This window comes from Gymnoscopelus braueri (assembly GCF_963280865.1).
Source record: "Gymnoscopelus braueri genome assembly, chromosome: 14".
In the NCBI taxonomy this organism is placed as follows: Eukaryota; Metazoa; Chordata; class Actinopteri; order Myctophiformes; family Myctophidae; genus Gymnoscopelus; species Gymnoscopelus braueri.
In genome coordinates this window covers 13,052,012-13,077,138 of record NC_137619.1, presented here as the reverse complement: position 1 = coordinate 13,077,138, position 25,127 = coordinate 13,052,012, and the positions used below count along the sequence as shown (strand labels likewise).

The following is a 25,127-nucleotide window of genomic DNA, read 5'->3' as shown; positions in this document are numbered from 1 at the left end:
TAGCTTACATAAGGCAAATCAATCTCTGAAGATCGTATTCATGAGGCCTTCTAAGGATTATTGCTGTTGTTAAACAGCCCGTTTTAGGAATACATTCTAGGAAATTAGGGTACCTTGCTTCTTATTCTGAAACTTTCATTAAAAAAGTTATTCTCGAGGCTTTGCGGGAGATAAAGTGGTCTTAAAACATGAAAAAGAGGTTACATCAACCTCATTGCATATCGCAATGGAAAAGGTTACTGATGGTATTCTGCAAACTTTGTGGGAGTTTAGTTTGACTGAAGTTCTTCTGCCTTGGGTCACGCACGTCCCAAGTGAAAGAAAGTATGTTCGTTAACCTAATTACCTGATCCAAGGTCATATTACAGAGGTCATTTGTATCTATGATTGTGAGCCTCATTGCAACGTTTGTAGTGATCCTTCATTTTCATGTATATAACTTGTAATTTACATGTATGTAACCACGTACTTTTTATATTGCATAATTGTTCTTGAGTTGGATTTTCTTTTAATATTTGGAATGCATTGTTGGGTTGATCATGGAACGTGTAGCTCTCCCTAATTGTATAGTAGTGCTCAGTGTTCACGTGACGCCGGGGACCTACTCAAGGGTTATGGGTACCTACAGATGAGACATTTAAGGATTTCAAAGTGCCTGCCATTGGCAAATCAGAGGGAAAGCCAAACCTTTTCATGGAGAAAGTGTGACATTTGCACAAAGTGTGAAATTGTGCCAGGTGTGAAATGGTGTCATTTCAAACAAAGGCTAACCAGGTGCAAATAAAGGGGAAAACTGTGACATTTCAGGGAAAGATCATGGAAGTGTGAAGAGTTCGGCTGTGTTATCTGCACTGTAGTTGTCCTTCGCTGGTCGAAACGTTGTATTGGTTTCATTTAACATTATTCAGACTTCTTTTATTCTTATCTTTACTTTTTGTCATGCACCAGCGACATGCATGGATGTGCATAACAGTTCCTTTTGAATCATACTATGTGTTCTGCCTTCTTTACAGGTACGGTTTTGGTGGAGAACATGCAGATCAACGGCCGAGCCCTGGACCCGGGAAGAACCATCTCTCTGACGTTGCTGGACAACTACGACTACTGGGTCATCATGGACGCATCGCTCCAGAGGCTCTTCCTTAACAGCACCGGAAGGGTTCTGGACCGAGATGTGAGTACAGACACACCAGTTAAAAGGAGCACTTTCAACATTTTCAACCTCATCTTCATAGAATAGGCTCTATAGACCATATTCACACGGCGGCCGTGTTTCTATGAAGTCAATGAAAGTAGCCACCCCGGGTGGCGGCACTTTCAATGTTAAATTCCAATATGGCCGCCGTGTGAATATGGTCTATAGACCATATTCACACGGCGGCCATGTTTCTATGAAGTCAATGAAAGTAGCTACCCCGGGTGGCAGCACTTTCAATGTTAAATTCCAATATGGCCGCCGTGTGAATATGGTCTATGGGAAAGAAATTGGGCCTCTTCTTACTTCCTTCACATGTGTTTCCAATGATACTAATGAAGGCTCTGTTTCATTTTGGTCAAACAGAGTCAGGGTGCTGATATTGTGCATGTTGGCTCACTGGAGACACTATGCTACACCAGTGGTTCTCAAAGTGTGGTCCAGGGACCCTCATGGTTCCTTGATCCCAAATGGGCCCTTACAGGTGCGTACGGGGGGGGGGGGGGGTCCTTGGCACGAAAGGGTTTGAGAACTACTGGGCTAAACAGTGATCATCCACAATGAATGCTGTCTCTGTGGCTGGAGAATGAGAAACTGTTTTGACTATTCAGGACCTAGAACACAATCAACTTTACCGGAAAATAAAAGAAATGAATCCCTGCATGCATGCCCTTTTCTAAGGTCGCTACTCGCCACAGCGGCAAACTTCTGCACCTTGTACTGTAAATACCATAATGAACTTGTGCTAATTATGCGTGTCTAGAAGATGGTGTTAATGTGTGATGTCATGTTCAATGCACACAGGCATTTCAACTGCGTAGGTTGTATGTGACCTGTTGAGCGGGATCTTAATCAAGTCGCGTAAGTTTAGCAAAATATGCTCATTACACTATTTCCGAAAGTTTTAATTTCATTTCCTGTAATGGTTTTGGACATAAAAGGTTTTTACCCGACGTGACCTGATGAATAACCTCATGGCTGTGATTTCCCCATAATTTAGTGCAAATATGTTTTATTTTTCTCCTTCTACCGAACACTTTACATTCAGCGTGTAAAACGCTGGCTTGCTTGATGATCAAGGAATCTAATTTTTTTTCTCAGAAGTTTTTAATTTATGTGACATCACAGCTGTAACCGATAAGTGTTGGAAATCTTTGTCTACTTTCAGACAGCAAAACAAATGTATTGTACATGGTTTCTCTGGCATGGAACATTATCTTTAGTCTATTTTGGCACAGTCTCAAGTCAAGGTTCAAGTCTTAATCATTGATAAGTTAGTGGGCTGCTTGGCCTTAAGGCCATAGAAGTGGAGTTGTCTGTGTTTTCTCAAACTTTACAAGTGAAAGACTGACAAAAGAAGGTCCATGTAACTCCATAATAGAAATCGTTGACACTTGTAATGAGCATATTTTGCTAAACTTACGCGAATTGATTAAGATCCCGCTCAACAGGTCACATACAACCTACGCAGTTGAAATGCCTGTGTGCATTGAACATAACATCACACATTAACACCATCTTCTAGACACACATAATTAGCACAAGTTAATTATGGTATTTACAGTACAAGGTGCAGAAGTTTGCCGCTGTGGCGAGTAGCGACCTTAGAAAAGGGCATGCATGCAGGGATTCATTTATTTTATTTTCCGGTAAAGTTGATTGTGTTCTAGGTCCTGAATAGTCAAAACAGTTTCTCATTCTCCAGCCACAGAGACAGCATTCATTGTGGATGATCACTGTTTAGCCCAATAGTTCTCAAACCAAGAACCCCCAAATTGATTTGTATTTGGCCGCGGACCCCCCCCATCTGAAAATATTTTGTGCCAGGGACCCCCAGAAGAGAAGATTTGTGTCAAAAAATAAATAAATCAAAATTGTTCCACATTTTTGATATTTTTCAGAATTATTCAAAAATAGCAGATGTACAAGTGATGAAGTGACTCGCTGTGAGCTTGCAGATATGCTATTTTTAAACAGCCAATTATAAATGGACAAAGTCGTTAAAATTATTGCGACCCCCTCGTACCCCCCCAAGGACCCCTGGGGGTCCCCGGACCCCACTTTGAGAACCATTGGTTTAGCCTGTATTGTGCTGGTGTGTTTGGATAATTAACAGTTTTTAGATGTAGTTCAATGGCCGATAATGGATGACATCGTTTTTAGCCCAATCATAATTGTCACTCCACAGTTTTATTTCTTGGGTGGCTCTAAACAACCACAAGTCCAAGTAAAACGATGATGATGTTTGTTCTTAGGGAAGCGGCCATTACCTCCGGAACACCAGAGCTGTTAGTGGTGTTCTGCAACAGCAAACCTTTTTGGCAAGTCTTAACACTTAGCATCAGAACAAATCTAAGAAGGCGTCAAGCCTTTGACGAATCCCAGTGGCTTGAGGGCATTGGAACAAACTGGTTCTGTCAAGACGTGCCAAGAATTTCATCAGCGTTGTTTTACAGATGTCCAAATGAAGCGCCGTTGTTGGCGAAGGTCTATTATCCTCCCATTTTCACACTTTGAACAACAACATTTGAATTGTCTATCGCTCAATCTGGTTTTGTGTTTTGTGGCTTTGCAGGAGGGCTGGGTGTGTGTGTGGGTGGGTGGGTGGGTGTGCGTGGGTGGTGTGTGTGTGAGAGAGAGAGAGAGAAAATATTGTTGTGAGGAGAGGAAGTGGCATGGATTAGTCTGTGTTGTGCCCAGTCAGTTGGAACACAGCACCAAGTCAGTGTATGAGATTGGGGAGGAGGGAGTATAGGAGTAATTGACCAAAAACAAAATATGTACATATATATGTTATTTTATACATTTTTTTTTCATGAACTACTTTCAAGCTGGTGTCCCTAATAGTGTGACACAGTGTAAGCTTGTAGATCTGCTATTACCATTATTTCCAGAAATAGTAAAATATAGCCGATCTGCAAGCTCACAACACGTCACAATGTGACACATTGTGAGCTTGTAGATCTGATGCTGAAGGGCTTAACCACTTGAACCCTCCAGACTTGGTCAACTGAATTGACTCTATACTTGAACTGCTTTTTTTTTTTTTTTTTTACGTGTACACCAAATCCCTCCCCCGACAATAGCCAATGTACAAACTTGAAGTTCTGCAATGTTTGAACTAATGTCCCCCCACGCCCTAGCTCTGGTCCAGACAGAGCGTTAGCGAGTTCTCTCTAACGCTCTGCCAGGTGCGGTGCTATTCTCGTGCGACGTCTCCAACTGTTGCAAAAATAAAGAAAATGATTTTCGCTACTCACCGAATCACCAATGCAGTTTTATAATGTTGAAAGAATATTATACTGTGTGGCGAGCTTTCTTCTTTTTCACGTACATATTTTTGTCCAGCACCTCAAATCTTTGGATGTGCGTGGGGGCTGCATTTTTAATTAACCCATTCAATCCGGGAACGCATCTGTGTCATTTTATATTTTTAGCTATAGCCTATAACCATTATTTTATACTTTGGCTATTCAAAAATAGCAGATATACAAGCTCATATGAGCTTGTAGATCCCTGGAAAAAAGCCTTTTCATGTCAAGGACCCCCAAAATTATAAGTATTTGGCCATGGACCCCCATCTCAAAATATCTTGTTCCAGGGACCCCCCAGGAGCAAGATTTGAGTTAAAAATATTCCCTTTAAAAAAATATATATATTCAAAGATTTGCACACATTTTTTGACGATTAAAAAAAATAGTAGATCTACAAGCTCATAGCGTGGCACTCGGTGCCACGCTATGAGCTTGTGTATCTGCTATTTTTGAATCGCCAAAGTATATAAAAATAATGGTTAAAGTGGTTCCAGATCTTAATGGGTTAAGTATTTGACTCACACACGACTCACTGCTTCTCTTGTTTGTCTCGTCTCATCCTCGCCTCAGCCTCCCATGTACATCACGACCATCGTGGTGCAGGTGCAGTGCACCAACGAGCTGATCGGCACGGTCATCCTGCACGAGGTGCGGATAGTGGTGCGGGACCGGAACGACAACACGCCGCGCTTCCAGCAGCCACGCTACTATGTAGCGGTCAACGAGGTAAGGAAGCAACAGGGTGGGGTTATGATAGTTAACTTAGAAGTGACCAAATAATTAAAACTAGAATAAAACTGAATAAATGCATAAAACATTTTAGTTACTGGGAACTAAAAAAATATATTAAAAAAATTGGCTTTACACAAAAAAAAAAACGATAATTGAGACAGCATTTTGTGTTTACAAAACAGACTGAAATCATAGAGAAATGTCCTTAGCTTTTTAGTCTTTGTCAATATTTCATCCATAAGCCTAATGTTTTCATATGCCTGATATTTGAATATCTACACGCTCACAACGGGCTGCAACACGACCCGTTGTGAGCTTGTAGATCGGCTATTTTCTCTATATTTTTCATAAATGGTTGAGTCTCACCCCTGAAAAATACCCTTATTACAATAAAACACTAAAACTAATACAAATGTAACTAAAACTTATTTTTTTTATAAACTAAACTAGCAAACCCACACAAAAACAAATCAAAACTAAACTGAAATTGAAAACATGAAGTAAAAGAAATAATGGGACATTCTAAAATAATTCTATAATAACTAATGCAGAAGAACCTCTGACCTCACTGGTTCCATGGAGGTTGGAGCTGGAGCCGGTAGTTCCCGATGATGAGACGTGACAGCCAGTGTGACCCGGTGTAAAGTCAAGTCACTAAAAGCACAGTCACTGACACTCAGAAGTTCAGAATGCCTGCAGCGTTTGTCTTATAACGGCTCTTGTCATTTTGAAACTTTAATTCTAGTATATTCTAAACGGTGGTTCTAGTGTGTTGCCCAGGGGCAGCAGAGGCTCAGGAGTTAAGACTCTAGAGAAGGGGTCTTCAATGTTTTTTTTTCAGCCCAAGGACCCCCTAGCTGAGAGGGAGATGAAGCAGGGACCCCCCACTACATATTGTATTCATGTTAAATGTGCGTTTTCAGACATTTAACCACTTAAACCTTCAATACTTTGTAAACTTGACCTTTAGCTCTGTACCTGGTCTGCTCTTTTTTCCCTCTACACCAAACCTCTTTGCTATTTTCGGCTATTTTCGGCTAATGTTCCCATCAGAATAGGGATGCTGGGGTTCAAGTGGTTAATGTAAAAAAAAAGTCCCTATCACACAAATATTTGGTTGCCCCCCCCCCCTGTAGTTACTCTGAGAACTCCCTAGGGGTCTGGGACCCCCTGTTGAAGACCCCTGCTCTAGAGCAGTCACTTGGGAATCAAAGGGTTCTTCCCGGTTCAGAATCATTATCAGAATCAGCTTTTGTCGCTTCAATTCATTTCAATTCAAAAGAGCTTTATTGGCATGAGAAAACATATGTTTACATTGCCAACGCAAATGTGTCAAAACAATACATTACAGTCATTTAGCAGACGCTTTTATCCAAAGCGACTTACAATAAGTGCATTCAACATAGGTAGGGAACGAAACTACTAATCACCAGAAGTCTTAAGTGCATTTCCTGCAAAAACAAGCAACCAAGAGTATACCTAAACAATACAGATCATTTAGAAAGCAGGCATGACACAGGTTCGATCCCTGCTGCACCTGTGTGGGTGTTTGAAGTGTCCTTGAGCAAGATACTGGTTAACCCCTAACTGCCCCCGACAAGCGGGTTGTTGGTGCCTTGAATAGTTTCTTCTGCCATCGGCGTGTGTGTGTGTGTGGCACATTGTTAAGCGCTTTGGAAAAAGCCAGTGTATAAAGGCACTATTTTACAATGTGGTGTGTGTATTTTCTGGCAATGGCACACAAAGGCGGAGAAGAACATACACAGTTTGATCCAGGAATCATAAGCAAACAACCAACCAAACCCCCCCGCCCCTAACACACACACACACACACACACACACACACACACACACACACACACACACACACACACACACCACCAAGATAGACAGCGTTTTATTCCGTAGTCACAATACTTGCTCTTCCTCCAGTGCATGAAATTGCTCTGATACGTGTATCTAGGCACGCGAGTGTGACACAGATGTCACCCCACCTGCCCCCCACCCCCCCCCAACACACTGTGAGCCACCAACACATTGCAGACGATGACTTTGACTTGCAAAATCTGCCTAGAGGACACACATTTTGTGTAGTGTGTGTATGCCGCAGTGTGCGAAGTTGTCTATTTGCGTACACTTCTGTGTGTGTGTGTGTGTGTGTGTGTGAGGGGGGGACGACTGTTAATCTATTAAAGATAGCTGCGTAAACCCTCCAACGCAAACATACTCCACTATATAGAAATACAATACAATGCAATAATAGAATACATGTTATTGTTGTATTTATTATTGTGCATGAATAATAAATGTGTCTGGTGCCTATAAAACATGCATCATGCATTGTGTCTGCCAGGCACCTACAATATAAAACATACTGTACATTATACACTACATCATGCATTGTGAATGAAATGACATTCTTAAAGGAGTAGTTCACCCCAAAAATGTATTATCTAATTTCTATCAATTATGGATGGATTTTTGTCTTCTTTTTTTCTCTCGCATTCCTAAGCCAATAATTCGATGGTTTAGTAGTTTGGTTGGTTGCTCAGAGACTCTGCCGATCATCAAATTATTGGCTTAGGAATGCAACAAAAAACCCCAAAATGGGTTTGGTCATTTTTTGGGGGGTGAACTACTCCATTAAGAATTCTTCCAAAGAATCTTTAACGGCCAACACGCATTCATGCATTTATTTTACAATTACATTGTGTAAAAGCATATCCAGTATAAATAGGGATACTAGTATATTTAAGAAGGTACATTAAGAGATAGAGAGGTATGATAAGATAGTATTCATCTTATTGCTGTATTGTCATAATTACATTGTATTATCGTGGCTGTTGGGTGTAAACCTTGCATGTCCAAAACCAACGGTTACGGTACATAAAAAATAAATAAGCCTCTTGTTAATACTTTTCATTGGTTCAATATTTATAAAAACCCACAGATACACTTAACCACTTTTTAAACAGTGTTCAATAATAGCAAAAATAGCCGATCTGCAAGCTCACAACGTGTCGCGTCACAATGCGTTGTGAGCTTGTAGATCGGCTATTTTTGCTTATTTTGTGTGACACTGTAGCACGATGAAGTCGGCCATTCAATTATGAAAAAAACATTACAACAAGTTGAAATATGGAAATACAAGGTTTTTGCCCGACAGCAACGGTGTGTAACAAAGTATCCCCCCATGCTAGAATCTCATGAGTCCAATATTTATTTGCCCTGCAGGAAAAGGGGGTATTCCCCTTTAGATGAGCGGTAGGTAGATTCTTGGTTTCCCACGCAGGAGACGCAGGTTCAAATCCCAGGTGTTTTCAGATCTGAACCCATAGAAATAGGATCTAACTAGACCACCATCCCTGACTGTTCTCTTCTACCTGTCACAGTGTGTTTTCCACAGCGGTATATACAGCTCCCCCAGTACAGTGCAGCCTGGTTTATACATAGTTGCGGCCAACTCTGTCACGCGCCCCAAAATAGGCGATCTGTAGATCGGCTATTTTTGGCGCGCGACAGCGGCGTGCAGCAAAGTATAAATTAAGCGTGAGTCATTTCTCTTCACTGCCGTCAACTTGAAACTCCACTGAAACTATTATTCTCTCGCCTGATCCTGTGGAGTTTTCTCTATGGCAGTGGTTTTCAACCTGTGGGTCGTACATTTCTTTTGAGGGGTGGGGTCCCCAGATGACAGTGAAGTGACAATTTAAGGACTTAAAGAAAAAAAATTTAAATGCAAAAAGAGCATTATTGCATAAAAAGTAATAGACACACTTTACTATATAAACTGGTCAAACATTGGCTAAATTGTCAAATAATATAAGAAAGAGGCAAACATTTTGAAAATAGCAGATCGCTTCTAGATCTGCTATTTTCACTGTGGAACCAAGTCAAACTAAATGTAATGCCTCAACACTCCTACAATTCCAAGAAGTGCTTGTCAGTGGGGGGGGGGGGGGGGGGGTGGGGGTCAATTAAAATATGGTCTGTTGGACTGCTGCTGACGGCAAGAACAACAGCATTGATTGATTGATTGATTGAATGCTTTATTGGTGACTTTTTACGTACTGTACAGGCAAGCCAGAGGCTTGTTTCAGTAGTTGGTCCATTAAACATTCAACAACTCAAGCAACTGATAAACAAGACAGCAGTGCAACGAAAATATCGACAATCAGTACACAGATTATGGTGACATAAAAAGGGGCGGACATGCTTGGACCCAGCATTGGTGTGAGTAGGCGTTCGTGTCCGTATCCGGTGTTTGAGCTTTTGACATTTCTCTCCCACTCTCTTGTTTTCCTCTGTGCAGCTCACCCCCATTGGGACCACCTTATTCGTGGGCTTCGCTGGAAATAACGGCGCCACGGACATTGATGACGGGCCCAACGGACAGATAGAATATGGCATCCAGTACAACCCCAATGACCCGGTATTATCCAATAGTATGAAATAAGCCTGTAAAAAAAGAAGAAGATTTAAGTCTGCAAAATATTTTCTGCAATGATTAGTCTATTTCCCTCAGCTTTCGCTCCCTAACCCCTTTCCATCTCTCTCTCTCTCTCTCTCTCGCTCTCACTCTCGCTATCTCTTTCTCTGTCTGTCTCTCTATGTCTCTGTCTCTCTCTGTCTACCTGTCTGTCTCTCTCTGTGTACCTGTTTGCCTCTCTGTCTCTGCCTTGATCGATGCTATAGCGACTGGCCCAGATATGGCTACCATGCAGACACATCTTGATGATTAATTCTCATGGTTTTTGTTGACCACAATGTTAAGAATGTAATTTAGATTAGCCTGATATTTAAACGCATGTTAGGTTCATTGTTTACATGGTATCCTGTGTTTCAATGTACAGATTAATATTTTTGATAGTACTATTGTTTAGTCTGAGGTTAGGTTCTTGGTTTACCTATAGTTTCCTGAGGCACCACACTGTCTCTCTGCATTCTACTGTATGTGATTACCTTGCTAAATGCCTAACTTGTAACTCTCTTGGTGTCTTTCAGGTATCTAACGGAACAGTGGGAGTTGGAAACACTCTCTCGGGTTCGATTGTTCTAACAGAGAGGCTCAACTACGAGGAGAGAACACGTTACCTGGTCATAGTCCAAGCCAATGTAAGTCAACAAATATGTCCATAATGTTTGTTTGTTTTGTTATGTTTATTTATTGGCTGTTGAAAGAGACAGTAGTGCATGTGTGTCCTGGGCCTGGCGACAAAGGTCCACAATTCGCCGGTCATAAAAAGGCACACATGAGAAAAATACACTCGCTTTGTGTGTGCGTGCGGATAGCCGTTTTAGAGTCATTAAATCGTTGAAATTGTTATGCAAACATGGCTATGTGTTTTTCTGTGTCTTGTGGGGGTGGAGATTTGCCATTAACATGCAGAGTGTTTTCGGTTGTTTTCTGGTTGTGAATATGAAGTGTAAGTTCAATCATTGTTTATTTAACCACTTGAACCCCAGCATCCACATTCTGGGGGAAGCTTTAGCCGAAAATAGCCCAGCAACTGTGAGCTTGTAGATGGGCTATCGGCAAAAAATCGGTCAAAGTACACTTGCAACTCAGGTCTGTTTGACTAAGAATAGAGGGTTTAAGTGGTCAACATGATTGCCTGGCTTCCATCCCACAGTATGTTCAAGGGCTTCTATAGAGGAATGAAACGTCTCTTCAGGCGACACACATAAAAGACAGGGTTAGATTGAAGTGCTACTTTACTTATAGTATCTATGTGTTAATGTCCATACCGTCCATGCAGCCAGTCGACCCGTTTTCTAAGCCAAATGTTACATCGCCTGTTCAGGCACATTTTGGCTTTGAGCCAAGGCCTTGTGGGGGCAGCCAGTGAATTTGGATGAAGCAAACTAACTGTAATATCGTTGCTGTCAGGCAGAAACCTGTTTTTTCCCCCGGAAATTAACGCCCTACTTGATCATACTAAAGCGTCACACAAAAGCATCAAAAGTAGCAGAGCTCGAAAGCGTTTTGAGCTTATCGATCTGCTACTTTTGCTGTTTTTGAATTTGAATCCCTAAAAGTAACAGTTTTGGACATATGAGGTTTCCACCCGACAGAGACGATATGCTGCATTTGGGCATGTCCACCACGTGTGCAAATAGCCCTAATCTAAGATTGCATTTAAAAATGTTACGCTTACAAGCGCCCCTCTGCCATCTGGGAAATAACTGCACTTTTGAACCAGTTCACGGCTGCTAAAAGTGGAGATGGCAACAGCGTGGAAGGTGAACAGCGTGGTTACAGGGGGTTAGCAGGGACTTTGAATTGAAACGCAGTGATGATATTATCATTATTCCACTTGAGTGGTGAATAATAACACTTATCCATCTATAGTGCCGCTCTGTAAAAGAGGGACAACCCCTGATTGTGCTGGAAGAAATGGAAGAAAAACCGCTGAACCTCCGGGATAGGTTGCTGTATCTTTTCCTTTTTCACAACATTTTGAGGAGCCAAGTATTTGTACCCCTTTTTCTCCCCAATTTACTCATTAACTCTTTAACTGCCAGAGTTAAAACAACGATCCACCCGGTGGGGGGGGGGGGAAGTGTGTCGTCGGGTTAATCCGTTCCATAGTTATGGGCAGTTGAATGTGGCTCGTTTTCACCAAAACGCAACAGAAAGCAGAGAAAATAGATTTTTATATATATAAAAATCTATTTATATAATACTAAAGGAAACCAGCTTCATTTCGTTGTGATCGCGTGATTTCTGGGTGCTACTCTTCATCATCATCATAATCATTTGCAGGCTGCGGAATAGCGCCCTCTATCGTAAAACCACTGAAAACACCACAACTACGAGAATCTCGTCATTGGCGGTCAAAGATTTGAGCAAATTAATTCCACCATACACACATTTCCGTGTTGTCACTGCTGTTGTATCGTTTTGGCTCACCTGCTAGTGAGGAGCCCCCACCGGGAGGACGTAGACGTCGTAGAGCCTTCGTCCTACTCCTCCCGCCCAACTCACGCTGCTGACAGCCTGTGCGAGTCTGTGCAGTGACAAATATCACCCTCCCCGCCCCCGAACACGGGCCAATTGTTTTTGTGACAGACACTCGACAAAGCCGGATGAACTGCGGTGGATTTGAACCCCTAGACTCTGTGGTGGTGAGCAGGTACTTTACTAGCCTCGCGTAGCCAGACTATATCACTGCGTGGATATGAGTCTGGTGCTTCTATGAGGAAGTTTTGTTTCCCAAGGGGCGGGATCAAAACAATGGCTCTGGACGCAATTGGTTAGACCCACAACCAACTACCAATTACAGTCTTCCCATATTTGAATACTGGGCCCTGATTGGTCACCCCAGACTTCGGGAGCAGGAAATGGATTCACAACGGAGCGGTGCCAGACCCAAATCGCAGAGGCAATGTTTTTACTTTACCACTGCTCCACCCGAGCGCCCTTAGGTTGCATGTTTTCTGCAGTAATATAACGTCCATACCATCACAGCTCTAATGGACCCTTTAATGTACCACTTTGTTTGTTTATCTTAGTGTTTGCGTTGAGCTACCGCACATAGAACTGTGCAGAGAAAGATGTGAGCAAGTCTTGTTAGTATTCTGTGGCAGGAACTCAACTTCCAGTTTTTCATTAGTAGCATGGAATTGGAACACCCAAAGCCAGACTTTGAGAATGAATATGTTTTTTTCCAACTTCCTAAAGGAATTTTCGGTTTACTGTAAGTGGAAAATAATTCCAACTCGAATCAATAGTTTGCTGCTTCACTGGGTGCTTGTGCGCTGCATGCAGAATGGTTCATTATTTTTGTTTGAGGGAAAGATGTGCTCTTTGGCCTGTTGTGTTCTTGCCATATTCTAAAGTTGGCAGTGTCTGTATATCCATCCATCCGTCTGTCCCAAACAAGATATCTAAAAAAAACTGTGGTGTTTACATATACTAAGGTAGGCCTACTGTAACTCATTTCCTGCCAGAATTATTTCAGATTTTTTGCAGTAGACTGCCAGATATTTTTCAATGAAAAAAAAAAAGTACTCGGGAGCCGAGATACAGAATTTTTCAGTTTTAAGTTAACAAGGAAGTGGATGGGAGTCTAAATCTTCGAAAAATCATATCTCCTTGGTCTTTGGGTCAAAAAAAAATAAAACAAAATAAGATAAAATTAGAACGCAGATCTGCGTCTTTGGCAGCCAAGTGATGGATTAAATAGAACGCAGATCTGCGTTTTTGGCAGCCAATGTGTGTACAATTTTGAGGTATTTTACTTTACTGGAGTATTTCCAATTTTCAATACTTTTACTTCTACTCTACTACATCTCAGAGACACATATCGTACTTTTACCTTTTTTTTAAACTTAACACATTGACCGCCGGGCCCGTAGTTCTACGGGCCGTTAAATCCAACGGTTAAGCGCCGATCCCGTAGCCTACGGGCTGTGGTGCTTTTTCCTTTTTTTCGATTTTTTTTTTTTTTTTCAATTTTCTAGGGGGACCATTTTCAGTGTAACACCACCCGAAGTCAACCGGAAGTGCGATCCCGTCTGCCTCCATTCTAAGTCGTACACAAAAACCCCTGTAAACCTATGTAGTTTTTCATCCTCGCATTTCCCATGTTAACATAAACGGTCAGAACTCAAACATGGCGGCTCCGTTTGACACGTGGTTTGGACTGGTACACGCAGGGAGATGTCGCCGATGTAAACAGACCGTGTACGGCTCAATCTTAAGGATTTTAACAAGATCTATGGCGACGTGAAAAAAACAAAAAACAACAATAAAACGTTGGCACTGGTGAGTACATTATGAGATTAACCTCTGGCGGTCAATGTGTTAAAGGTAGGGTAAGTGATATTTTTTGGTTAAAACAAAAAGTATTTTGTTAAAAGGTTAAAATACTATATTCTGATAGTAATCATTGCTATAGAGTGTTTTTTCAGTAACAGATGTCTCCCCGTCTCCTCCAGCTCTTTAATAAACAGAAAATACATTTTTCGGTAGGTGTCAAAATCTCAGCCAATCAGGAGAAAGTACCCATTTTTAAGCTTAATTTGTATAGTGTTCCAGTTCCAATTTTGCATGCTCATTTCTTAGTGTCATCACTTCCAATTTCACTTGTTTAATCTGTATCCTGATTGAGTTCTCTGTCCTGGTTGGATAAAATTGGAAATGAAACTGAAACTGAAACGAAAATGTATTTTCTGTTTAATAAAGAGGTGGAGAGACAAGGAGACTCCTAATACTGAACAAACACTCTATAGCAATGAGTACTATCAGAATATAGAGCTATTTAACAATTATTTTAACCAACGCAAATCACTTACCCTACCTTCAATTATTTGAAAACTTTAGTTTTCAACCCTATATATACTTCGGCCATTTGAAAATAATCAATCTACAAGCTCACAATGTGTCGCATACATTTTGAACTTTGAAATGGGGCATTCTGCACATTTACTTTTGGTACTTCAAGTAGGCTATATTTTGATGCTTCTGTATACTGGGATTCTACTTGTAACAGAGTATTTCTACATTGCGTATTGATACTTTTATTTAAGTAAAACATGCAAGTACTTCTTCCATCACTGTCAACAACTACTGGTTGGATTTATCATGGAATTTGCTGTGCACCTCCATGCGCCCTAGCGGATGAGCGCTACTGATGTTGTGACCCCACGGCCTTTCCTGTAGTGCAGGGGTCTTCAACAGGGGGTCCGGGACCCCTAGTGGTCCTCAGAGTTACTACAGGGGGGCCGCCAAATCTTTGTGTGATAGGATAATTGTTTTATACTTGAACCCTATAGCATCCCTATTCTGGGGAGACATGTATCCAACAATAGCAGATCTACAACGCCTCGCAGACATCTGTTGCATCTAAAAAGTTCCCATTCTAAACAGATGGAGCACTTTGTCTCCTATACCTTATAATGTACTGGCTCTAATCTGTATTTAGGTAGAATGAAAGACGCAGCAACATTTGCTGCATCTTTCAATATTGTGCTGCTCCTTGCAATCTATAAGAGCTGTGAAGCAGAATTAATAAATATGATGTATAGTAATCCAGGAGTCTATACTTGATCTCTTTCTCCCCCCCCCCCCCTTACACCAAATCTCTATGCCGAAAATAGCTCAACTAAAAGCTCACAACACATTGCAGCACGATACATTGTTAATTTCCATCATATTTCCGGCTATTATAACATGGGTTCATGTGATTGAATGATACAAAACAACAAAATAAGTACAACATAGAGCCCCCAACCATCTCAGGAACCAAAATAAAAGCTTCATTTGAAAAGCGTAATGCTGAAAATAAAGATATATTAATGACCTAACAGAACATAACAGAACTCTGAAACATTTCAGACGGACATATAATGCAACTCCAGCAGAGAGAATATAATCTGGCCAACTATTGCTCTTCCATTAAATGCGCTAGGAAGGAACTCCTGTGATGAAATGAAATAGATGGCAAGCACATAAAAAAAGACTAATACAAAAAAGGTTTCTAAACTTTCTATGGGTCTATAGTTGGTCCCCTCCTTTTTTACCCCCCATTATACCGAATCTCTCGAAAATAGCTGATCTACAAGCTCACAACGCAATGTGTTGTGAGCTTGTAGATCAGCTATTTTCACCAAATGTTCACCTATTGTTGCTGAATGGTCTGCATCTCTGTTTCTTTGGAGACTCCCATCCAGGACAGGCTTCAGACGCATCTCCTGCAGGGGACTTGGCTCAGATCCGAACCCTTTTGATTTGGTGGTAACAAACCCTCATGCCCTTGCTGACGTCGACCCATGACCCACGACCTTCCGCAATGAAAGGCCTATATGCTCTAACCGCTACACGAGGGCGGCCCTCTGAATGGTCTGCATATCATCGAAAAAAATTTTAAAGAGAATTTCACCTACTTCTTTAATCTTTACACCTGTAAACCTGTGACGTGACAATAAAGATGATTCATATTCTGATATCATGACATGCCCATGAATAGAGATGCTAGGAGACGCTAGGAGGTCATGTGGTGGATTAGCACTCGATTTTTTTGAAGGCAGATCATTTTCCATGCTAACCTCAACCCTCGCAATTTGCTTGAACCCGTGGAATGCTTAATCAGCCACATTTGTCATCTGCTCGCGTTATTTGTGGGATCCTCCCTTAAATGCATATATGCATAAAGGAGAAATTATGCATATCCAGGCATCCAAAATGAGATGTAACAGGCTTAGTTAATCTAGGGGGCCGAGTCATTTTCTAATGACTTGTTGGTGATTTTTAAAAGGCAGTTTAACTATTTTTTAGACGATAGCTGCGTTGCATTCATATCGTAGGTGGGGAAACATTTTATGAAATATTACACTACCTGATTATGCTAAGGTCCGGTCAGAAAGTGGAATTCTTTCAGGTTTTAAATGATTATTTACACATTTGCATAACATACTTTTATAGTAATAAGTCTCTCTAATTACCGTTCATAGGCTAACAGCACTGCACATCGTAATTGATTTAGTGGGTGGGATTATTAGAAAAAGATATTGCAAATCAAGTCATGCTAATGAACCTAGTTGAAGAGCATCATGGATGCATTTTAACTTAATATGCATGGCCATTAGGCAGCAAAAGTTTGCTTGCCAAGAGGAACTGTATACAGTCTGAAGTTGTTCCGTGCAGCTTAGAAACATTCCTATGGGTTTTTAGGAGAATGTTTTTGCATCAGATCAGGGAGGCTCAACGGATATTTAGAAGGAAAAACATCCAATATATATATAACCCATTCTTATTATACAAAAACAACCTGGAAATAATTTCGCCTCCAAACATGCAGGGAAGGCAAAAAGCTTACGCTCGGATAACTAGATAAGGCACGGTGCAGCTGGCTAGCTTTATTTCGTTTAGCGGATGCACCGCCTCCGTTTCTCTTTCAACTCCCCTGGAAAATGAGCCAGTGAGTACATATCCCAGTGTTTCAAAGGAAAGTGAAAGGTCCTCCAGGGAGCTTTCATTTTCTCTCTCTGCCCGAGGGTGGACCGAGACGGAGGAAAAAAGAGAGACACAGTATTTACTACTGGAACTCCCTTGTCAGAGTTCAGAAACACACTGTGACAATGTGAGGTATAGTGAAGCACCGTGTTGCTCACTTCGCACTGTTCTACTGCTACAGGTACAGTACTGTACTGTACTGTCGCAGCAAATATCTCGAGAGGGGATTTTGTTCATATCATACTGTACAACTCAAGACATAACTTTTTTGCCACCGATTTTTTGTTTCCGTTTGAACATGGTGTGTGTGTGCGCTAGAGCAGACCATCTCACAGCTGTAGGCTACAACTCGAATCAATAGTTTGCTGCTTCACTGGGTGCTTGTGCGCTGCATGCAGAATGGTTCATTATTTTTGTTTGAGGGAAAGATGTGCTCTTTGGCCTGTTGTGTTCTTGCCATATTCTAAAGTTGGCAGTGTCTGTATATCCATCCATCCGTCTGTCCCAAACAAGATATCTAAAAAAAACTGTGGTGTTTACATATACTAAGGTAGGCCTACTGTAACTCATTTCCTGCCAGAATTATTTCAGATTTTTTGCAGTAGACTGCCAGATATTTTTCAATGAAAAAAAAAAAGTACTCGGGAGCCGAGATACAGAATTTTTCAGTTTTAAGTTAACAAGGAAGTGGATGGGAGTCTAAATCTTCGAAAAATCATATCTCCTTGGTCTTTGGGTCAAAAAAAAATAAAACAAAATAAGATAAAATTAGAACGCAGATCTGCGTCTTTGGCAGCCAAGTGATGGATTAAATAGAACGCAGATCTGCGTTTTTGGCAGCCAATGTGTGTACAATTTTGAGGTATTTTACTTTACTGGAGTATTTCCAATTTTCAATACTTTTACTTCTACTCTACTACATCTCAGAGACACATATCGTACTTTTACCTTTTTTTTAAACTTAACACATTGACCGCCGGGCCCGTAGTTCTACGGGCCGTTAAATCCAACGGTTAAGCGCCGATCCCGTAGCCTACGGGCTGTGGTGCTTTTTCCTTTTTTTCGATTTTTTTTTTTTTTTTCAATTTTCTAGGGGGACCATTTTCAGTGTAACACCACCCGAAGTCAACCGGAAGTGCGATCCCGTCTGCCTCCATTCTAAGTCGTACACAAAAACCCCTGTAAACCTATGTAGTTTTTCATCCTCGCATTTCCCATGTTAACATAAACGGTCAGAACTCAAACATGGCGGCTCCGTTTGACACGTGGTTTGGACTGGTACACGCAGGGAGATGTCGCCGATGTAAACAGACCGTGTACGGCTCAATCTTAAGGATTTTAACAAGATCTATGGCGACGTGAAAAAAACAAAAAACAACAATAAAACGTTGGCACTGGTGAGTACATTATGAGATTAACCTCTGGCGGTCAATGTGTTAAAGGTAGGGTAAGTGATATTTTTTGGTTAAAACAAAAAGTATTTTGTTAAAAGGTTAAAATACTATATTCTGATAGTAATCATTGCTATAGAGTGTTTTTTCAGTAACAGATGTCTCCCCGTCTCCTCCAGCTCTTTAATAAACAGAAAATACATTTTTCGGTAGGTGTCAAAATCTCAGCCAATCAGGAGAAAGTACCCATTTTTAAGCTTAATTTGTATAGTGTTCCAGTTCCAATTTTGCATGCTCATTTCTTAGTGTCATCACTTCCAATTTCACTTGTTTAATCTGTATCCTGATTGAGTTCTCTGTCCTGGTTGGATAAAATTGGAAATGAAACTGAAACTGAAACGAAAATGTATTTTCTGTTTAATAAAGAGGTGGAGAGACAAGGAGACTCCTAATACTGAACAAACACTCTATAGCAATGAGTACTATCAGAATATAGAGCTATTTAACAATTATTTTAACCAACGCAAATCACTTACCCTACCTTCAATTATTTGAAAACTTTAGTTTTCAACCCTATATATACTTCGGCCATTTGAAAATAATCAATCTACAAGCTCACAATGTGTCGCATACATTTTGAACTTTGAAATGGGGCATTCTGCACATTTACTTTTGGTACTTCAAGTAGGCTATATTTTGATGCTTCTGTATACTGGGATTCTACTTGTAACAGAGTATTTCTACATTGCGTATTGATACTTTTATTTAAGTAAAACATGCAAGTACTTCTTCCATCACTGTCAACAACTACTGGTTGGATTTATCATGGAATTTGCTGTGCACCTCCATGCGCCCTAGCGGATGAGCGCTACTGATGTTGTGACCCCACGGCCTTTCCTGTAGTGCAGGGGTCTTCAACAGGGGGTCCGGGACCCCTAGTGGTCCTCAGAGTTACTACAGGGGGGCCGCCAAATCTTTGTGTGATAGGATAATTGTTTTATACTTGAACCCTATAGCATCCCTATTCTGGGGAGACATGTATCCAACAATAGCAGATCTACAACGCCTCGCAGACATCTGTTGCATCTAAAAAGTTCCCATTCTAAACAGATGGAGCACTTTGTCTCCTATACCTTATAATGTACTGGCTCTAATCTGTATTTAGGTAGAATGAAAGACGCAGCAACATTTGCTGCATCTTTCAATATTGTGCTGCTCCTTGCAATCTATAAGAGCTGTGAAGCAGAATTAATAAATATGATGTATAGTAATCCAGGAGTCTATACTTGATCTCTTTCTCCCCCCCCCCCCCTTACACCAAATCTCTATGCCGAAAATAGCTCAACTAAAAGCTCACAACACATTGCAGCACGATACATTGTTAATTTCCATCATATTTCCGGCTATTATAACATGGGTTCATGTGATTGAATGATACAAAACAACAAAATAAGTACAACATAGAGCCCCCAACCATCTCAGGAACCAAAATAAAAGCTTCATTTGAAAAGCGTAATGCTGAAAATAAAGATATATTAATGACCTAACAGAACATAACAGAACTCTGAAACATTTCAGACGGACATATAATGCAACTCCAGCAGAGAGAATATAATCTGGCCAACTATTGCTCTTCCATTAAATGCGCTAGGAAGGAACTCCTGTGATGAAATGAAATAGATGGCAAGCACATAAAAAAAGACTAATACAAAAAAGGTTTCTAAACTTTCTATGGGTCTATAGTTGGTCCCCTCCTTTTTTACCCCCCATTATACCGAATCTCTCGAAAATAGCTGATCTACAAGCTCACAACGCAATGTGTTGTGAGCTTGTAGATCAGCTATTTTCACCAAATGTTCACCTATTGTTGCTGAATGGTCTGCATCTCTGTTTCTTTGGAGACTCCCATCCAGGACAGGCTTCAGACGCATCTCCTGCAGGGGACTTGGCTCAGATCCGAACCCTTTTGATTTGGTGGTAACAAACCCTCATGCCCTTGCTGACGTCGACCCATGACCCACGACCTTCCGCAATGAAAGGCCTATATGCTCTAACCGCTACACGAGGGCGGCCCTCTGAATGGTCTGCATATCATCGAAAAAAATTTTAAAGAGAATTTCACCTACTTCTTTAATCTTTACACCTGTAAACCTGTGACGTGACAATAAAGATGATTCATATTCTGATATCATGACATGCCCATGAATAGAGATGCTAGGAGACGCTAGGAGGTCATGTGGTGGATTAGCACTCGATTTTTTTGAAGGCAGATCATTTTCCATGCTAACCTCAACCCTCGCAATTTGCTTGAACCCGTGGAATGCTTAATCAGCCACATTTGTCATCTGCTCGCGTTATTTGTGGGATCCTCCCTTAAATGCATATATGCATAAAGGAGAAATTATGCATATCCAGGCATCCAAAATGAGATGTAACAGGCTTAGTTAATCTAGGGGGCCGAGTCATTTTCTAATGACTTGTTGGTGATTTTTAAAAGGCAGTTTAACTATTTTTTAGACGATAGCTGCGTTGCATTCATATCGTAGGTGGGGAAACATTTTATGAAATATTACACTACCTGATTATGCTAAGGTCCGGTCAGAAAGTGGAATTCTTTCAGGTTTTAAATGATTATTTACACATTTGCATAACATACTTTTATAGTAATAAGTCTCTCTAATTACCGTTCATAGGCTAACAGCACTGCACATCGTAATTGATTTAGTGGGTGGGATTATTAGAAAAAGATATTGCAAATCAAGTCATGCTAATGAACCTAGTTGAAGAGCATCATGGATGCATTTTAACTTAATATGCATGGCCATTAGGCAGCAAAAGTTTGCTTGCCAAGAGGAACTGTATACAGTCTGAAGTTGTTCCGTGCAGCTTAGAAACATTCCTATGGGTTTTTAGGAGAATGTTTTTGCATCAGATCAGGGAGGCTCAACGGATATTTAGAAGGAAAAACATCCAATATATATATAACCCATTCTTATTATACAAAAACAACCTGGAAATAATTTCGCCTCCAAACATGCAGGGAAGGCAAAAAGCTTACGCTCGGATAACTAGATAAGGCACGGTGCAGCTGGCTAGCTTTATTTCGTTTAGCGGATGCACCGCCTCCGTTTCTCTTTCAACTCCCCTGGAAAATGAGCCAGTGAGTACATATCCCAGTGTTTCAAAGGAAAGTGAAAGGTCCTCCAGGGAGCTTTCATTTTCTCTCTCTGCCCGAGGGTGGACCGAGACGGAGGAAAAAAGAGAGACACAGTATTTACTACTGGAACTCCCTTGTCAGAGTTCAGAAACACACTGTGACAATGTGAGGTATAGTGAAGCACCGTGTTGCTCACTTCGCACTGTTCTACTGCTACAGGTACAGTACTGTACTGTACTGTCGCAGCAAATATCTCGAGAGGGGATTTTGTTCATATCATACTGTACAACTCAAGACATAACTTTTTTGCCACCGATTTTTTGTTTCCGTTTGAACATGGTGTGTGTGTGCGCTAGAGCAGACCATCTCACAGCTGTAGGCTACAGATAAACTTTTTAGTTTTTATCTTTGGTAGCCTAGGGCAGTTGTTCCCAGACTGGGGGTTGGACCAAACCAAATTATTTTGGGGGGTCCCCAGATGATTAGCTCAATGTGCAACATTGTTTTCTCACACAACAGTAAACAAACCAACATGCAGTATAAGTGTATATAGGGTATCTGACGTTTCTAAAGTTACAATTTAATGAATTTTAAGACGTTTTGAAAATGAAAATAGCTGGAGGGGCGTTGTGAGCTTGTAGTTCGACTTTTTTCGCAATATGTGGAATCGAGTCAAAATAAATGTAATGCCTACATTTGGGTCCCCAGTTCAAATTATGATTATTTTGGGAAGTCACAGTCAGAAAAGTTTGGGTACCTTTGGCCTAGGGCACGTGCACAAGTTGGTTGTGAGGGGTCTTCAAATGGCCGACCTCCCCAAAAGGAGGCCCAAACAGTTAGCAAGGTACTGCTCAGTATCAGCTATTATAGGAAGCCGCTCAGTTTGGAGGAGGCTTTGTTTCTTTTATCCATGATTGATGTCAGCTGTGTCTGACAAGTATGTCAACTGTATTGTATGTAACAATGCTCTGCCGTCTAGCCCATTGGCTTAAAGTAGTGAAGGACAGCCAGGACAGCTAATGACAAATAGGTGTCGCGGATGACAAATAGGTGTCGCGGATGACGATGTCTCTGTCTCTTTGTAGAGCAGCTTTGCAGCTGCTAAAAATTACCCCGTGACCCCGGGGGATAGCGCCCTCTAGCGGCAGTGATGTCAGACTGCGGTGCTCTATTTAGGGGCCCCCACTCACAGCCCACTAGTGGACCCCGGCCCACAAGTTGAGAATCGGCAGTTTACAAGAGAGCCGTTTCAGGTATAATCCTCAACCTAGAGGATTGGTTTGGGTCTGTTGTCATGGATATTAACCCATTAAGACCTGAGGCCGATTCTACATGTCTTATAAATCCTAACAGTTTAAAAAAAAACTACGTTGGTACTTCAGTGGTTCTCAAACTTTTCCATGTCAAGGACCCCCAAAATGATATGTATTTGGCCGCGGACCCCCATCTCAAAATATGTTGTTCCAGGGACCCCCAGAAGCAAAGATTTAAGTTACAAATGTTTGCTTTAAAAAATATATATATATTCAAAGATTTGCACAATTTTTTCAAAAATAGCAGATAAACAAGCTCATTTCGAATAGCCAACAGAATCTTAAAATGCACGGATGCGTTCCCGGTCTTAATGGGTTAAATACTTTTTCATGATATGAATGGCAGTGGAAAAGCACTTATTCTTAAAACGATATCACTGCTTTTCAGAGGCCTGGAACATTTCAATGAAAACACTGGGGTCATAAATAAGCCGTGCCTGGATAAAATTTGCACAGCTGTGACATTTGATACTGAGAGTGTTATTAGCGAGTTGGACACTTTAAACTAGCAACTCACAGTTTTGGGGACCTTATCAAATTGTAGTTTAATGTCACGAGCACCCCATCAGCTACAGGAACAGTTTACTGAATATTTATTTTTGGAATACACACAGATAGAACGTGTGTTAATGAGATTTTTTAGTAAAGGCTTTTGGAGCACTCGGGGGAGTCAAGATAAGTGGTGGATAGTTACGTACATAGTTAAGTACATTTACTCAAGTACTGTACATACTGTAAGTACAATTACAATTGTGAGGTATTTTTTTTACTTTCTTCAGCATTGACAATGTTCTATACTTTTACTTTTACCCGACTACATCTCAGAGGAAATATTGTACTTTTATTCCACTACAATTAAATGAAAACTTTAGTTACTATTTACTTTGTAGATTTTGATTATATTTACAAAACATACTACCGGTAATCACTTCAGCCGTATATTTCGGCCTTTTGAAAATAGCAGCTCTACAAGCTCACAATGTGTCGCGCATTGTGAGCTTGCATATCTGCTATTTTCAAAAGTTTTTTATACATTTTTAACTTGTGAAATGGGACATTCTGCACAATGACTACTTTTACTTTTGTATATTTTGATGACCATACTTTTTTACTTTTACTCAAGTACATTTTGAATGCTGGTCTTCTACTTGTAACAGAGTATATCTACATTGCAGTATTGATACTTTTACTTAAGTAAAACATCTGAGTACTTCTTCCATCACTGTAGTTCAGTCAGGACAACTCACATACTCACGTATTATATTGTATATGGCATGTATTAGGACTTCAGCAATGAAGTAAAATACATCGAAACCGACATTTAGAACTCAAACACGCAAGGGTGTTTTTTGTTTGTTTGATATTTCATATTACAAAAAGGTTCTAATAGATATTTTAAAAATCTATTAGTCTTGTTAAAGGCCACTTAAAGGCTTGTATTATTCTTCGTTGTACAATGGTGTGCATTAATAGTGTGATCTTGCATCTGCTATTTTCATTTCATTTTCTTTTCGTGGTACTCGAGGCAAAAGTTTGAAATAATCCTGATATTGATTTGAAGTTATATCGCCCAGCCTGTATTGATATAGGTCTTATATTATGCAGAGGTTAATTGCCTCTACAGAGTGCATAAGTGCACTTCTCAGCTTTGAGTCGATCACAATGCAACCTGTTGTGAGCTTGTAGATCTACTAGTAGAAGTACTTTTGTACTGTAAATATATTTTGATGCCACTACTTTTGTACTTTTACATGTACGATTTTGAATACAGGCTTCCACTTGTAACTGAGTATCTTATCTGAGGCCATGGTTCTCAGCGGGAAACCGATAGATGGTAGGAATGAGTCCTTACCCATTAACCCATTAAGACCGGGAACGCATCTGTGTCACTTTAGATTTATTTGGCTATTCAAAAATAGCAGATATACAAGCTCATATCTGCTATTTTTTAAAACAAAGTCGTGAAAATGTGTGCAAATCTTTGAATCTATATATACATTTGTAACTCAAATCTTTGCTTCTGGGGGTCCCTGGAACAAAATATTTTGACATACCATATTGGTCCG

General features: G+C 40.6%; 1 protein-coding gene across 1 annotated transcript in view; it reads left to right on the top strand.

The window, feature by feature from the left end:
* The window catches only part of LOC308099801 (protocadherin-15-like), a gene marked incomplete at its 3' end in the record, with an annotated part of 359,052 nt that overhangs the window by 121,086 nt on the left and 212,839 nt on the right, over window positions 1-25,127 (top strand). The window contains exons 5-8 of the mRNA XM_080448598.1: window positions 1,014-1,174; window positions 5,080-5,235; window positions 9,554-9,673; window positions 10,246-10,356. Coding sequence (XP_080304724.1) covers window positions 1,014-1,174; window positions 5,080-5,235; window positions 9,554-9,673; window positions 10,246-10,356 — 548 coding nt within the window. The remainder of the gene's footprint in view (window positions 1-1,013; window positions 1,175-5,079; window positions 5,236-9,553; window positions 9,674-10,245; window positions 10,357-25,127) is intronic.